Source organism: Poecilia reticulata, chromosome 9, assembly GCF_904066995.2.
Source record: "Poecilia reticulata chromosome 9, P_reticulata-male-v2, whole genome shotgun sequence".
Lineage (NCBI taxonomy): Eukaryota > Metazoa > Chordata > Actinopteri > Cyprinodontiformes > Poeciliidae > Poecilia > Poecilia reticulata.
In genome coordinates, this window is record NC_088838.1 from 17,284,307 (window position 1) to 17,300,482 (window position 16,176).

A 16,176-nucleotide genomic window follows, 5' to 3' on the forward strand; every position below is an offset into this window, starting at 1 on the left:
CTGTTTTAGGAACCAGGCCTTGAAGCAGATGATCTCTTTCTCAACAGCAGGGGGCGCTGAAACCCGTTGAGCTCCTCCTCATTTTGTACTTTACATCAGTGATGTAAAAGACAGAGATGTTTATATGAGCATGAGTTATGCAGGACGTTCATGTTGGTCTTACATATATATATATATATATATATATATATATATATATATATATATATATATATATATATATATATATATATATATATATAAATAAAATGTTTTCTTCCTGGGATGTTTAAATGCATTAAAAATGCACTTTTATATTGTAAAAAAATATTGCGGAAACAGTTATAGGATGGGAGAGACGTGAATGTCTGATTGTGCGATTGTTTGTACGCCTCTTAAACCCTCAGAGGACACTAAAGTGTGGCTGCAACCAGAGTGTACATGTACCGCTGCTGAAAGACTCGCCGTCACTGCTTGTCTGCATTTGACAATACGGTATTTATTAACTTTTAATAATGTTACAAATAAACCAATTGTGTGAAATTAAACTTGTGTCATTGTTTTTATTCTAGCTCAGTCTAACACTGAATTGGATGTAAGCATAACAGTGTGATATTAGCGAGTTTTGACATGGCTAAACGGGGTAGGATGTTTTCTTTTAAGTACAAAACACAGAATTAAAACTTTATGAAGGAGGGACAAGGCTGCCAAAATTACCTCGACTTTACATCAACAACTAATCCAACAAATCAGAACAACGTCTAAAGCACTGCAGACCTTGTTTTCCCCGGTAAAGGTCAGAGTTCATGATTCAACGGTAAGGAGGAAACTGAATAAAAATGTCATCCATAAAATTTTTTTGATTATCTAAAATTTTGAGCTGTGACAAGAAAAAATAAAAAATTTTGTCACTCCTCACAGGAAGGCAAATTTCGATACTGAATATTTCTAGCAGAAACTAGTTCCAGAAACAAACATACAGATACGTCGATCTGCTATCAATACAACAAACAAAACCAAGACAGCTTTTTTTTTTTTAAATTCACTCTGCGTGTCTCTGGTATCTCTGAGCAAAGTGGAGTTTGGACATTTTCCATCAGTGACAAGCAAACACACACTTTGACCTCAACTTGACAAAATTCACTCGGACGCAAGAGTCTCATCGGACCCTGTTGGAGCGATCTCAGCTGGGAACAGAAAAAGTCAATACTTCTAATTACTGAGACAGTTTTAGTGGATTACACTCTGGTCTGCAGCCAGGTCAGGAGGCGGTCAGGCCCGCTTATTGGTGCAAGACAGAAAAATCACGTGAAACTCGAGTTGTGGTTAATGAACAAATTGTGTGCAGCACATGGTGTTGCCGATGATTACTCAGCCTGCAGGTCAGCTGCAGCTACATTGCGCTGTGACTAATGGCGTATAGCTGTGTCAGCTATTTCTAGTGGCAAGGTTGGGTTCACAGAGGGTTTATGAATCCTCTGCGAAGATCTACCTTGAGGGTAGAGCGAGCTTGAAACCGTAAGTGGGTCAGTAAATATTTAGTTTGCCCTGCATGTGATCGGCATCTGCTCCGTCATAAGTTTCTGTCTTATGTGAAATCCACTGAAACGTCATACAACACCGCTGCAGGGCAGAGCTGATGAATCCATTTGATAATCAGTAACAGAGTATTAACACAGTCATCATGACTGGATAATCGCTGCGCCCACTTCCACAGGAGTTAAGAGGAGCCCTCACGCACTCGCTTGTCCTCCGTTTGGTCCTGAAACATGAGCACTTTCGTAACTCTCTCGTCGGGGCAGAGGATGCCTCTGGTTGGGCTCGGCACGTGGAAGAGCGCACCAGGTCAGGTAGAGCAATGCATAATCACCCAGATTTAACAGACTGAGTCCAAAGATGGTCTAGGATGTTGCTTGAGTGTTACTATGTACTTGCCAGGTGAAGCAGGCAGTGTTGGCAGCTTTAGACGGTGGCTACAGACATGTTGACTGTGCGGCCGTGTACGGCAACGAACAGGAGATTGGAGATGCTTTGGCTCTTCGGGTGGGTCCAGGGAAGGTGAGGAGCTGTGATCTCTTCTTCCTTTTGTACTTCATCGGTATTTTATTGGCCTTGTTTAATGTCAGTTTATTCAACTGGCGACTCACTGAATCACTTGTCTAAGTGGAAGAGGGTTAGTTTTCCATCCCCCCACCCTCAGGGTGAAACAAGTTTAAGACGTTGCATCTCAGTCTAAAAGGTTTCCTAAACTCAGCTTAGCCCTTGGTTCTAAAAGTCAGCTCATAACAGAAAAGACCATTTTGAAAATGTTCTGTGTTTTGAAAAAAACTAAAAAAAAAAGAAGTAGTTTTTACATTCAAATGAAATAATCCGTTGGCATCAAACTACTGTAATTTAAATACAGCAAAAATAAATAACTGAGCTGATTCAGTATAAATTGAAATCAGATGTTTTCTTAAAAGCTTAAAAACAAACATGGCCATTTTCTTCCCACCGTCTGACGTTAAATGATTTCCCATTTTGGTCCAGATAGGATTGTCCAAGTTACATTTGTGTGATGATTCTATGTTATACGAGTCTCACTTTCTGAAACGAGTGGCATAAAATGTTGAGCTTATTTCATTTTATTTAAAAGTTTGAGCAATGCCAGTCATGTTGCATTGCTGATGCAATGACTGGCAACAATGTTTATCAGAGCTTCGACGTTTCGAAGCTAGTAATTACTCAAACAATTTTCATCCCGAAATGTTTGAGAACCACTAGCATAGCTTATAAAACCAATCACATGTTTCGCCAGAAGTCTAATTTGCCCTCTTGACCCCCAGGCTCTGCGGCGTGACGAGGTGTTTGTGACTTCCAAACTGTGGAACACCAAACATGATCCCGAGGATGTGGAAGAGGCATGCAGGTCCAGTCTGACCCACCTGGGTCTCTCCTACCTGGATCTCTACCTCATGCACTGGCCCATGGCCTTTAAGTGAGTAGCAGCTCATTCTGCAAAGCATTGCTTCCTCCTCCAGTGCGTATTATGTGCCCTAGAGTCAGTGTTGAGGTGAAAACCATTCATTCCTATGCCGAAACAAAATGTGGATGTTTTAGGAGAGGGAAGGAGCTAATGCCTCGACGAGACGATGGGAGTATTTGTTACTCTGACACTCACTACAGAGATACTTGGAAGGCCATGGAGAACCTCGTAGATAAAGGTCTGGTTAAGGCTATCGGGCTGTCCAACTTCAATGCAAGGCAGATTGATGACATCATCACCATCGCCAGGCACAAACCTGTGGTGAACCAGGTACGGCTGTTCAAACAGAACATATTTCAAACTAAAAATCCAGAGCTAACCCAAAGAAAGCAAACTAATCCGTTACCTAGGAGCCCTGAATTTTCTTGACTTTTCTTATAATATAAATCTCAAAACTTTAAGTTCTGTCATCACTTTTGTCAGGAATGACTCAAATTTAAAATCACTTTGAAGGTTGTTTAAAAAAAGTAAAAAAAAAAAATAAAAAAAAAAAAATATATATATATATATATATATATATATATATCTTATTTATGCTTAATGTGAAATATTTCCAATTCAACAATTTGGTCATTAATTTAACCATTTGTGTCTTGCCTGGGGTCACAGTTCATGCACATCATTAAATACAGCTGGCGTGAAGAATGTAATATAGTATTACTGCTGACTTACTGGTAAACCACGTCAAATTCAAAACACATCCACTTGATCAGTTTAATAAGATATGATTTTGGTGTATATTGGATTTACTTGGAAATGGGTTCCCAAAACAAAAGTCTGCTTGAGGCCCCATAAAATCTTAGACCGGCTCTGTGCAACTTAATATTTTCATGTCAGTTTGAATAAACTACATCTCCTGTCTTTTTCTGCAGGTGGAGTGCCACCCTTATCTGTCTCAAGCAGACCTCCTGTCACACTGTCGGTCAGTTAAATACACTTTAGGTAAGGGGCATTCAGAGCAGCTGAAATCATGCTCTCACTTCTGTTGTAGGTCGTTAGCGGTCTGTGTGACAGCCTACAGTCCCCTGGGCAGCGGAGACAGACCCTGGGCTTCTCCTGATGAGCCTAGTCTGCTGGCAGATCCGCGACTTGGCACCATCTCTGAGAGGTACCAGAAATCTCCTGCTCAGGTGATACTCAGGTAAGGCAGGACACCTCAAAGTATCGCTTTTCTCAACACAGCCAACTGTCTAATGTTACTGTGGGCCATGTGACTGTATCACCTGACTCTGCAGGTGGAACGTGCAGAGGGGGGTGGTGTGTATCCCCAAAAGCGTGACGGCCTCCAGGATCCAGGAGAATTTAAGGGTGTTTGATTTTTCCTTGTCTCCAGAAGACATGAGACTAATCGACTCCTTTAACCGCAACACACGTTTTATTATCCCAACAGTGGAGGTGAGACATTACTGCTAGAAATCCAGAAATAAATCCTAATGACATGGTTACGACTCTCCATGCAGGACTGAAGTAGCAGATGTGTTAAATAAAACAACCTCAGAATATTTTTCCCTCTACAGAAGGATGGCAAGAAAGTGTGGAGGGATGGAAAACATCCTCACTTTCCCTTCCATGATCCGTACTGAGCCTTCAAGAAACGCGTTAAAAGTGATTCTCAAATAGATGATATGGAAAAATAAATGAAACTGAACCTCCATCAGAATTGGTGTCGTCCGTTTTTTTCCAGTGACACGTTCACAAAATTTATTGAAAACATGTTTAGTTTGATGTTCATAAAAAAAATTTAAAAAAAGTTATGGTGAGAGCGACACTATGTGGCCAAAGACAGAACTGACTCAGTTATTTAAAGACTCACACAATCCAACTCGGTGTCATTACTCAGTGATAGAGATCTAGCTCTAGATCATTTCTGTACCTTTTGGTTAAAACTTCCAATGAATTAAATTCCCCCAAAAACTTTGAATATCACATTAAAACCAAGGAATGTTAGCACCAAAATGTAAACCTACAAAAATATGTCCATGCCCTCCACAGTATTGGTTGGTTCTCATTTTACATGAATTATTGAATCAGTGGCGAGTAGCATGGAGATGATTAGACTGATGTTCTGCTGAGGTGTTAGAAAAGTTCAACTTGCATCACAAGTGGCCTCCTTGTGATGCAAGTTGAAAGTAAGGAGGAACCAAGTTCTGCTGGAATATTAACTCAGGGTTTCTAAAGCAGAGTTAAGCATTTTTTAAGCTCAACTCTAAAGTTCCTGATGGATGACTGTGCCAACGTTGTACTTGATAAAACAAAGAGAGCAAAAAATAGCAAATGACATGGAACCCTAATAGAAATTGCAATAAAATCTTAGTCAAGCCTTAAAAACCCTTAAACTAATCTAAACAAACAGCAGAGAGACCTTAGTAACGCCTCCATTTAGTGAGATTTTATTTGCAACAACATAACCTTGACAAATTTGTAATACATTATATGCTACTGTTTATTTAAAAAAAAGAAGAAAAAAAAGTCATCAGCAATGTTTTTCATTCAGAGTCTAGCAGAAATCCCCATCACTATAGCCATTCCTGTATTTTTTGAGATATACTGACAATGAAGCCACTGAAAAAAACAAAACAAAAAAAGAAGAAAAAACGCCAACCCCGCCTTCTCTGACCCTTGTTTGCAGTCACTCACCTTCCATTTTCATCATCCCAGTCCCCCACCCACATCAAAGTCAGGGCAAACCAAGTGGATACATGCTGTCTCCAAGAGAAATTATACAAAATAAAGAAAAAAAAAAAAGAAAAAGAAAGAAGGGAACACATGAAAGAAGCACAAAGTCCTAAAAATGTGGAATCTGGTGAGAATTTGTACAGGTGTGATCCCAGGACCGACCACTGTGGGGCAGTAGGCATTTATCCATAAAGATCGTCGTCATTATCTTCGTTGAACACTGGACCAGTACCAGTTCCACCAGAGCCGTGACTTGGACCGCTGCCTCCTGCAGCGCTGGAGGGAAACCTGGGAGGGAGGAGAAGAAGAAGAAAGATGTTCAGGTCCAGGATCAAATCATTTCAAATAAACTGAGTCAGAATGTAAACTGATAGGGATCGTACTCCTAATAAAACAGAATTTAAGGATGTAGCAATTTGTTGATCAAGGATATCTTTTGTAATGATAGCTATGGTTGCCAGATAATGTGCTAATTACTCATCAAACTCTTTATGCACTACAGTAAGAACAAATCTCCTAAGAGACATAAATAAGTAAAACCTATCAGAAAGCGTACCTGAAGCTGCCAAAGCCTCGGCTCTGCTGCAGAGTCTGAGCAAACATCTCGTATTTGCGGATGTCGTTGTCGCTGACAGAGCGACGGGCAAACCGCATCGCTTCTTCAAAGTGGTCCTTCCTGATCTCTGGCACGGGGTCGTCCTCTTCTACCTCCTACAAGGACAGAGATGGGCGAGTTCATGAAACGTTCAGGAGCAGCAGGGAGCAGACGCTCCGCCTCACAGAGCACTGACCATGGCCGATGGGTTCGTCTGCCTCTCCCGCTCTCTGCGGATCTCGTTCTCGATGCTCTCTCGGATGGCGAGCTTACAGGCCCGCTGGCAGATCTCTGTGAGATCAGCGCCGGAGAAGCCGTTGGTCATCTTAGCCAAGAAGTCCAAGTCCACATCCTTCAGGGAAAAAAAAAAAAAAAAAAAAAAAGAAATAACAAAAATCGTTTAATATCTTATTTCGGGTTTGATTTCACACAGTAAGCCAAAAAAAAAAGTCTCTTCTAAACATATAAAAGTTCAAGTTTGCCGTGTATTGATTATTTAATGTGTATCGATTCCAATGATGACACCCGACAAAATGTAATGTTTGTTACTGGCTTCTCCATTGGCGATGTTTAAGTCTTTATATTTTTATGATGTAAAGCACTTTGAACTGCCTTGTTACTGGAAAGTGCTATACGAATAAACTTGACTGAAAGTTATTCAAGAGGAATTTACTAGAATGCAGCATCATTACACTCAACTCAACCATGCAAGTAAATGGACCATAAACGATGGCAGACGGCGCAGTCACCTTGCTGATGGGACTCTTGCGCAGGTTGGCCTTCAGGATGCTGATCCTGCTCTTCTCGTCTGGCAGGGGGATGTAGATGAGCTGATCCAGACGGCCAGGTCTCAGGATGGCCGGGTCGATGATGTCTGGTCTGTTGGTGGCGCCGATGATGAAGACGTTCTTCTTGCTTGACATGCCGTCCATCTCGGTCAGGATCTGGTTGATCACACGGTCGGCAGCTCCGCCGCCGTCGCCAACGTTGCCGCCGCGAGCCTTAGCTATGGAGTCCAACTCGTCGAAGAAGAGGACACACGGCGCAGCCTGACGAGCCTGGAGACACAAGGACAACGGTTTTAAGAAGCAAGTCGCTGACAGAGTTTATTTTAGATTTGAAAATTCTGTATGTATTCATACTCAAATTTAATATATTGAATATACGTGGGGACGCTGAGAACATGATTATGTAATTTGCATGTTGTATGACTCATGTTAATGCTGGTTTCTGATGGTGAAGGGAACCAGAACATGCTTTATTACAAAGTCTGTTTCTCTTGAAAATGACACCTCATTTTGTCAAATCTAAACAAAATGATCCAAAACTAAAAATACGTTTAGAGCAAAACTAAGCATTTCATTCACTTAATCAACTTGTGAAAGTCAATGAATAAAGAGTTCTACGAGTTAACGAGGTAACAAAACAGGCTCAGTTGAAAAATTGATTAAAAACCATGACGTCATCAAAGCTGAGAAATGTTATTTAATGTTCATCTACAGATTCTCTCATCCATCTGAACAAATGTTCCCCTGCAAACATCCACATTGTGTTTCAGAGCCATTTGTTTTCTGCCTAAGTAACTATTTTCTATAAACAAAACTACTGCATTCAACAAAAATTCCAATTAAGATGTGGCAAATAAAAAGATGTGAATTAAATACGTCAACGTGAGAAGCGCTACATTTGTTATATATGAAAAAAAAAAAGTCTAATGCAAACTTTATTTATACTCAGTTTTCTTTTTTATGCATTTATTTTGACATGAAAACTGACTTTAAAGACCGTTCCTCTGAAGTCTTTAAACTTCAGAGGAACGATTTAAATGGACTGACCCAGGGGGAAAAAAACAACTTACCTTGTCGAAGATCTCTCTGACATTAGCCTCAGATTCTCCAAACCACATGGTGAGCAGTTCAGGTCCTTTGATGGAGATGAAGTTTGCCTGGCACTCATTGGCAATGGCTTTGGCCAGCAGAGTTTTACCACAACCAGGAGGACCGTAGAAAAGCACACCCTTGGATGGGGTCATGCCAAACTTCAGGAACTTGTCTGGATGCTCCACAGGATACTGAATTGTGCACAAAGAGACAACAGTGTTACAGTAAGAAAATACCCCAAGTTTGAAAAGGGTAAAGAACTCCTTTCTAGCATAATCTCTTATCATACCTGCACCAGCTCCTGCAGCTCCCTCTTGACATCTTCCAGACCTCCAATATCGTCCCAGGTGATATTGGGAACCTCAACAACCGTCTCCCTCAGAGCTGATGGGTTGCTCTGGCTCAGAGCCCACTGCAACACAGTGTTGACCGAGTTAGCATCGACAAAGACGGCCATTTACTGGCCAATTGAGGCACCTAAGCTCCATTTGAAAAGATCAGATTACAGGTTTACCTTGAAGTCGTCCATGGTAACGGCAAGAGAATTCATGACTTCAGCATCAATAGTCTCGTCCTCCAGGTCGATCAGGTCCATCTTCTTCCTAATGGCCTGCAGGGCGGCTTCGGAGCAGAGAGCCGCCAGATCCGCACCGACGTGGCCGTGGGTCTCATTGGCCACCTGCAAACAAAAGCATCAAGATACCCAATAAGGGTTCAAGGGTTGCTTGTGGTTCAAAAGGTCGCCAAAGTGGACAATATTTAAAATTCAGCAATTTCAGCAAAAACAAATATTTCGGACATTTTTGAATATGCAGTCGTATCTGAGAACAACAAGAACTGATGAGGCTCATTTTTCAGATCAAAAGTAAATGGTTTGTTAGCTCCTAAAAACAGATTTTTCAAAACCGTAAATGGAGTATTAGGAGTTCTTTTAGAGCCAGTCACATATGTAAATATTCTCTCATTTAAAACAAGCAAAATGTTGTTTTGCTTATTAAAACATTTTAAACTAGCATGTTTAAATGTTTACTTTGAAGTGTTCGAACAGGTTAATTAAATTAAATTAAAAAAAATTTTTTTTAAAAAGCAGGATATGTCTACTTTGAAATATTTTGCTATCCAAGAAACATTATGTAGTTTCCTGGGATGTGATTTGCCATTTCACTGTGGGGTTTTTGGCAGAAGAATTGAAAATGGCATATTTGCCAGTTTTAATTTTGTGACAAGAAAAATAAAGCCAACATTTCTGCAATATGTAGCTAGATTTGTTTTCTGATGCATTTCAATTGTAAAGCAAATAAAATATGTAGGGGAAATTTAAATATGACATATCAAAGTACGCTTAGACTAATTATCCATATACATCAAGTTTATTTAAGCCTGCTTATTCGGACAAAAAGTTAGGATATAAATGACAGAATGGTACTTATGGTGTAGTTATCCAAGAAAAGAAAAAACCCCAAAACAAATAAACATAAAAAGCACCTCTCTGTTAGTCATATCACCTGAAGGGAGTAATGTGCACAAACCTGTTCCAAGTCAACATCGTCAGCTAGTTTCATGTTCTTGGTGTGAATCTGCAGAATCTCCAACCTGCCGGTCGCATCAGGAATGCCAATGTCCACTTCTCTGTCAAAGCGTCCTGGAAGTGGAACACGGTACAAAGAGCTCAGTGGTTTTAAAATGATAACATTTGAGATGCATGTCAACGTAATTTAAAACCCTTTTCTCAGATGAACTAGTAGAAGATGTGTATTTGAAACTGAGCAAAATCCATATCCCGCCCTCCATAAAGCCTGTCATAAACATTAAGTCACATGCTAAAAATGCAGAACTAGAGGGATAGAGATGGGCGTGACTGACGGAGCGTGCTCTGATCTCCAGAGCTAACAAAACTAAATGTCTACGCTGTTATGCAGCATTTTGTTTTGCAGGAAAACCCCTATCTTTTTTTACAAAAATGAAACTGAAACTTAGTCTCAAGGGACAATAATGTGTATAATAAGGCTCACAGTGCATCTTAAAACTGTCAATATAAAACTGTCAGGTAGTAAGATGACCATTTTGATGTGGCAATTATTTAAACAGAGTTCATGTTCATTATAGAGAAAATATACATAAGCAACCAGGACACACAGAACAGCATTTGCCATAGGATTTAAGGGGAAACGAGTACTTGTTACACCAGCTCTAATCACGACAAACCAACAGAAGCACAGCTTAAAAAAAGCCTCAAATTAACACATATCTGCATGGGGGACAAAAAAAAAAAAAAAAAAAGATTTACCAAATCTCCTGAGAGCTGGATCAATGCTGTTGGGTCTGTTGGTGGCTGCCATGACGATCACATGAGCTCTCTGTTTCAGGCCGTCCATAAGAGTCAGCAGCTGGGAAACTATGCGCCTCTCCACCTCTCCATGAGTCTGGAAAACAAACACAAAACACACAATGCTGGAATGTTGAAACAGATTTTACAGTAGCAGCGAAATATAGCTATGCATAATGAACAAGAAGGTTCTACAGATTAATCACTGTGCACTTTCAGTCTATTGCAAGCTCTAAAACATCTATTAGGCAGGCCTTGTACCACTTTATACTCACCTTCTCTCTCTTTGGAGCAATTGCATCAAGTTCATCAATAAAGATGATGGCAGGAGCATTCTTCTCCGCTTCCTCAAAGGCCTTTCTCAGGTTACTCTCACTCTCTCCAGCCAGCTTACTCATGATCTCAGGGCCTGAAAGCATGAAATCAAGGCTCCATTTTAGAGGCAGCATTTCTACTATATGCAAGCAGCTTTCAAAACAGAAATGTTGTCAAGTGTACACACCGTTGATTAGGAAAAAGAAAGCTCCTGTTTCGTTGGCCACAGCCCTGGCAATCAAGGTTTTTCCAGTTCCGGGTGGTCCATATAGAAGAATGCCACGTGGGGGCTGAAAGGGCAGAAACATTTGAAGACTACAACTTTCTCAAAATCTAACTTCATTCCAAGAATAAATTAATAGAATACATTTCACTCAACTCAAGTCTCCTAGTGATATAAAGGTTTAAGAGGCTTTTTTGAAAGATCAAACTCTGTAATCAATCTGTCGCATGTAACTTCTGTTTGAATTCCAGTTCGCAGTTATAATAAAAAAGGTCAAGTTTTGCTCCATATTTGAATAAGAAAAAGAAAAAAATCAAGTAAGTGCCTGACCTTGACTCCAATGGCCTTGAACAGGGCAGGATGTCTGAGAGGCAGCTCCACCATCTCTTTGATCTGAGCTAACTGCTTCCTAACTCCTCCAATGTCATCATAGCCCACTTCATTTAGGGACTCCTCCTCATCCTGCAGGTGGGAGACTCAACATTTTAGTTTTCACGTCATTTATAATGAATTAAGACGCATGGACGAGTGTGTTCGTACCTCTCTCCTGATCGGCTCACCCTCACAGTGAATGACTGTGTCAGGAGCAACTATGCAGTAGGGGGATGGATCGGTCTCCACTACCTTGAACTCCACGGCTCTCATGCCACCTCTGACCAGGAAAATATCACCTTTACAAGTCGAGGGAGGGAAGAGGGGGGTGAATAAGTTACATCAAAGCTACATGTTGACTTATATCTGTACAGGTTAAAAGCAACAATAGGGTGTGGAAGTCACCTTTGCGGATCGGTCTGTAAGCCTCCAGAAAGTATGGCTTCAGGTAGACTTCAAACAGGTTGCCAGTGATGCCCTCCACTGTGTCGTCTATAGGGAGGACATGAATCCTCTTTCCATACTTCACATCAGGACAAGGCTGAATGCTGAGGAAGACATTATACTTAGCATGGCTTAACACTCACGCATATATGTAGGTGAAAGTTGGACAAGAATCTGCGTTCCCTCACCTGATGACGTCACCAAGACGGACCCTCAGGTTGTTGCGGACCACCCTGTTCATCCGGACCTTCTCGTCGGAGCAGGTGTCATCTGAGAGCACGATGCACACAGTCTCCCGCCTCTTCTTCCCCTTCATCAGAACTGTGTCGCCACGGAAGAGCTGCAGTTCGTCCATCTTGGCCTAAGACACAAAACATTGAATTGATGGAAGCGCTCGCATAATTCTGAATCTCACCATATCGGGCTCGGACTTTGTTTCTCTAGCTGTGGAGTGGGTGGAAAGCCTCTCAATGATTACCTGAGAAAGAGAGACCACGCTGTTGTCTTCATTGATGGATTCATCAACAATCAGTCTGTTGGGTCTGCTCTTTTGCTTCAGAATAGCAGTTTGTAGGTCATCATTTTTGGATCTACAGAGGAGAAACGGAGGAAAGGGTCAAACTAAATAATCTTACTCCTCAGCATAACGGTCTTTTAAAAAAATTTTTATATATACACACAGATGTTTATACAGAAAATAAAATTTGCACTTAAAATCAATGGCAACAACATGGTACATTTTTTTATTTTGTTTTGATACAGAATGCCTCCAGTGTGAAAACATGGTAATTTGCAAAGCCTAGTGCCATATTGATTGGCTCAAGGTCAAATCAGTTTTTATTCGTCTCTTCATTCCAACCCAATTCCATTTTGTTCCAGTAAATAAAAACCATTCAGATTAAATCTATAATAATATTGTAAAAACGGTTTTGTTAATTGTTGTGTTCTGGTATTTTTGATGAATACTGAACATCAATCCAGACAAAATCTTAAAATCCCATTTAATATTTAATTTAAAATTAACTGCGTCTTATTTTCTGCAAACGATATCAATGATTATGGTCCTGTTTAGAGATGGGCATTTATTTTATTGTGTAATGTTTGGGATGTAAGAATTTCAATTTATAATTGTCATGATAAATTCTAATTAATATTTTTACCATTTGTTCAAAGACAGTATCATACATCAAAGTTGAAAATATTGATTAAATCAAGTTACTGTATGCAGTAAATTGATTTAATAAATAGTTACGTTTTTCAAGAGCAGCATTTGTGTTTGTGGGGCTATGATTGCTGTGACACAGCCATACAGTTATCTAAAATAGAAGTAAGAAGCTCTTAGCATTTTATCGTTATATTTTGTGAAACTATTGTTATAACACTGCAAGTCCACATGCTCCACCCCTAGTTCTAATCACATCTGGGCTCAATGACTGGTATGAAACATCCCCAAAGTGGATGCAGATTAAACATCGTGTGTACCAAAATCTTCATGGTATACGACGTCTTTTGGGTCCTGGCCATTTTGTATTCAAACGCTTACCTGGTAGAAAATTGTGTAATGTTTCTCACCGACCATGTACGGCTGCCAAAGGGATGTTTCATACTCATTTTAACAATTAATGTCTATTTCTTATAACATACACTGAAGAACTTGTGTTATTTTGTTTGATATTTAGTCATAATCTTCCAGATTGTAGGCTCCACTTCCAAAAAGGAACTAGAATCAAACTAAATAGGAAGACTATGTAAAACTGTTTAGAATAAAATACAAGTCCTTTGTGTAATTGAAGCATTTTTATGTCAAAGCAAATTATTAATAAAAATATTTAAAAAAATAAAATTAACATGGAGTTATTTCAGTGTGTTGGTACAATAAGAAAAGAAATATTGACCAGGAGTCCTCCGTTTGTACCCAAAAGTCTGGTACAAAGCCAAGACAGCAAAATGGTGAAAGGACCAGCACATAATGTCTCCAACTACAACGGCTTTTTAAATGGAGTTTTTGGTTTAAATTCTTTAAAGTTGTACAGATTTTGTTTTATTTTGGCCATCTTACTTATTTAGCATCACCCACAATAAATCTGAGCTGGAATCGCAAACCACTTTATAAAAAGATCCAGCTCTACCCAATCCAATTCAGTTCAAATTCCACTAAGAGCACTTTAACTAATAAAATACCACCAATCATACTCTTTTCCAATTACATGCAGAGCAATTTGAGCCTGTTGATTATACAATGCCAACTGGTAAGAAATGTCTTATAATTGAGATGTTTTTCTTTTTAAACAAATGCTTGGTTTCAGTTTTACCCCATTGTCCAAATATATAAAAGAGACACACAACAAGAAGGATGTTGATTTGCCTCCGTGAGATTGTCTTTTATAGAAATGTAAACACTATCCTACTAAAGCTATGTGGCCCACGTTGTATTGATATGAGCAAACAGGTCGTTTGCACAACATCCCAACAACCACCATGTTACGTTACGCACAGAAAATTCAATAATACTTTTCTACAGTCATAAGACCACACAAAGCTAAATTAAAAGTGTCGCCTTTTTCTAGAAACTTCGCGGAATGTTATGGTAGTTTCCTTTTTACGTTGACAGCATGCTAACGTTAGCCTGGAGCTAACCGGCTGGCGAGCAGGGGAACGCAGATGACACAGCAAAAGAATCTGAAGAAAAAAACTTTGTTAGCAAGCTTCGTCCTTTTAAGAAATCCCATTAAAATTTCATTGCGACTGGTCAAATCTCAACTTAACCTTGTGTATGTTGTAATCAGATAGCTAATTTCAAGAGTTTTATTCTAACCGAATAGATCCATAAAGGCTTGCCGATCGCCTAAATTGAATTAGCCTGCGTTGGTGCACCGTTTAGCATAGCAGTTCGTCACAACATTATCAACCGTTTGGTCCCGTAGAATCGTTAGCTTGTCGGGTAAACTTTTGACAAGCAGGACAGCTGAAATATAATGTTTTCACTTTTTAATACAAACTCTAAATAATGAGTAACCAGGACCGGTGAAAAGGCCAATTTTCAATGTGATCGTGGATGGCTTTGGCCTTGACGGTGCTAAGCTAAAGTTAGCATTCGAGTAGCGATGACTGCGCTTTGTGAAGTCATACAACTGAGTTAGTGAATACCGTTAACCGACCAGGAAGAACCGTGTGTGGTTACAATAGTTTAATAACAAATAAAGAAGCCAACATACAACTGGTAGTAAGTGTTTAACCTACGGAAAATACTGCGGAGGATGAAGTAACTGACCCCATTAGCTCTCATGCTAGCAAATTCGTCATGTATTAGCATTCTGAACGTTAGACCTTTAAAGGGTAATAGTTAGCTGCCATTGCAACAAAAAGACGCTTTTGAGCAAATCTGAAGATTGTGTATACTTACTCCCCTCCCGAAGCCATGGTCGTCCACCTGGTTTACTGGTAATAAATATAGAAATTCTAGCTAAATGTTAAATGAGCTGAACCGGTTTCGCTACTAGACGTTCTCTGTGCATTCACACGAAAGAGCAGCAGTTTCCTTCGCCTTCTTTACGGTTATACCATGAGTTACACACAATCTGCTTTCTGATTGGCTAGAATCACTCCGTCAAATTCGGGAACCAATCAGACGTGTAGAGGCTATCGTCACCAAGGGTACTTCTGAAGTTTGGCCAGTTACAAAGAAGAGAGAGGAGGTCGTTAAGTTTATTTTCTATTGGCCTATTATCAAACCTACTCATCCAATTAACGGTCACCGCGTTGATATAAATCCTGTAAATTTGTGTTTTGCTCATAGTAACAGTGGTGTTACCTCAGGCCCGGTTTTAAAATTATTTGACTGTAAGGAACTGACTTTTTTGTTTAGGTATTTAGAAATTAAGCCTGACTTTTCATTTAAAAAATAATTCTGTTTTAAAACAATTTACTGTACTTCTACAGAGCAAATTGTGATACCAATTTCCTTCCTAAAGCAGAAAACACACTTTGAAAAAGAGAGAAAAAAAACAAGGCTTTCTGAAATTAAAATTAGACAGTCCACCATTGATTGATAAACATGCCATTTCCAGTTCCAACTTTGAAGGTTAAGATGCCAGCTCATCTGAACTTATTCCAGGTTCACTGTCCTCCACCACGGTTTGTGTCATTTTACAATTTTTAGACATTAGAACTCTGACTTTTCAGTGGTTAGTGTCCATCAGGTATTGAAAGATATAGCAACAAAGAACATTATGCCACAGTTGATCCTTATGAGTTTTGTGAATCAACCAAATCCAGAACAATGTCAAACCTTTTGCCAGCGTACATAGCTCCTGATTTGTTTGATATAGGTGTGCCAGGGCA

General features: G+C 39.7%; 2 protein-coding genes across 3 annotated transcripts; one reads left to right on the forward strand and one right to left on the reverse strand.

Annotated features, from left to right (window-relative positions):
• Positions 1-218: 218 nt before the first annotated feature.
• Positions 219-4,658, forward strand: akr1a1a (aldo-keto reductase family 1, member A1a (aldehyde reductase)). 2 transcript variants are annotated; one of them, XM_008418793.3, is made up of 8 exons: positions 219-1,829; positions 1,918-2,037; positions 2,805-2,956; positions 3,079-3,274; positions 3,877-3,926; positions 3,996-4,145; positions 4,240-4,399; positions 4,522-4,658. In XM_008418793.3, the coding sequence occupies exons 1-8, from the start codon at positions 1,749-1,751 to the stop codon at positions 4,585-4,587; spliced, it is 975 nt and encodes a 324-aa protein (XP_008417015.2). In that variant the 5' UTR covers positions 219-1,748; the 3' UTR covers positions 4,588-4,658. The 2 variants fall into 2 exon arrangements, with proteins under 2 accessions (XP_008417015.2, XP_008417016.2); XM_008418794.3 differs by having other exon boundaries at positions 3,145-3,274.
• A 713-nt stretch (positions 4,659-5,371) lies between these two features.
• On the reverse strand, positions 5,372-15,397 carry vcp (valosin containing protein). The gene is made up of 17 exons (XM_008418792.3): positions 15,239-15,397; positions 12,314-12,425; positions 12,024-12,196; positions 11,797-11,939; positions 11,560-11,690; positions 11,350-11,481; positions 10,984-11,086; positions 10,757-10,890; positions 10,443-10,578; positions 9,685-9,797; positions 8,670-8,834; positions 8,445-8,567; positions 8,134-8,346; positions 7,025-7,333; positions 6,472-6,627; positions 6,237-6,391; positions 5,372-5,968 (listed from the first exon to the last, which is right to left on the reverse strand). The coding sequence occupies exons 1-17, from the start codon at positions 15,253-15,255 to the stop codon at positions 5,863-5,865; spliced, it is 2,421 nt and encodes an 806-aa protein (XP_008417014.1). The 5' UTR covers positions 15,256-15,397; the 3' UTR covers positions 5,372-5,862.
• Between the last annotated feature and the right edge of the window lie 779 nt (positions 15,398-16,176).

Coding starts and splice junctions, on each gene's coding strand:
- vcp (XM_008418792.3), bottom strand. Junction 10,579..10,756: donor TTGCTCCAAAGAGAGAGAAG/GTGAGTATAAAG, acceptor TTTGTTTTCCAG/ACTCATGGAGAGGTGGAGAG. Junction 6,628..7,024: donor GCAAGAGTCCCATCAGCAAG/GTGACTGCGCCG, acceptor TTTTCCCTGAAG/GATGTGGACTTGGACTTCTT.
- akr1a1a (XM_008418793.3), top strand. CDS start 1,749: ATGAGCACTTTCGTAACTCTCTCGTCGGGGCAGAGGATGCCTCTGGTT. Junction 3,275..3,876: donor ACAAACCTGTGGTGAACCAG/GTACGGCTGTTC, acceptor CTTTTTCTGCAG/GTGGAGTGCCACCCTTATCT. Junction 4,146..4,239: donor CCTGCTCAGGTGATACTCAG/GTAAGGCAGGAC, acceptor CTGACTCTGCAG/GTGGAACGTGCAGAGGGGGG.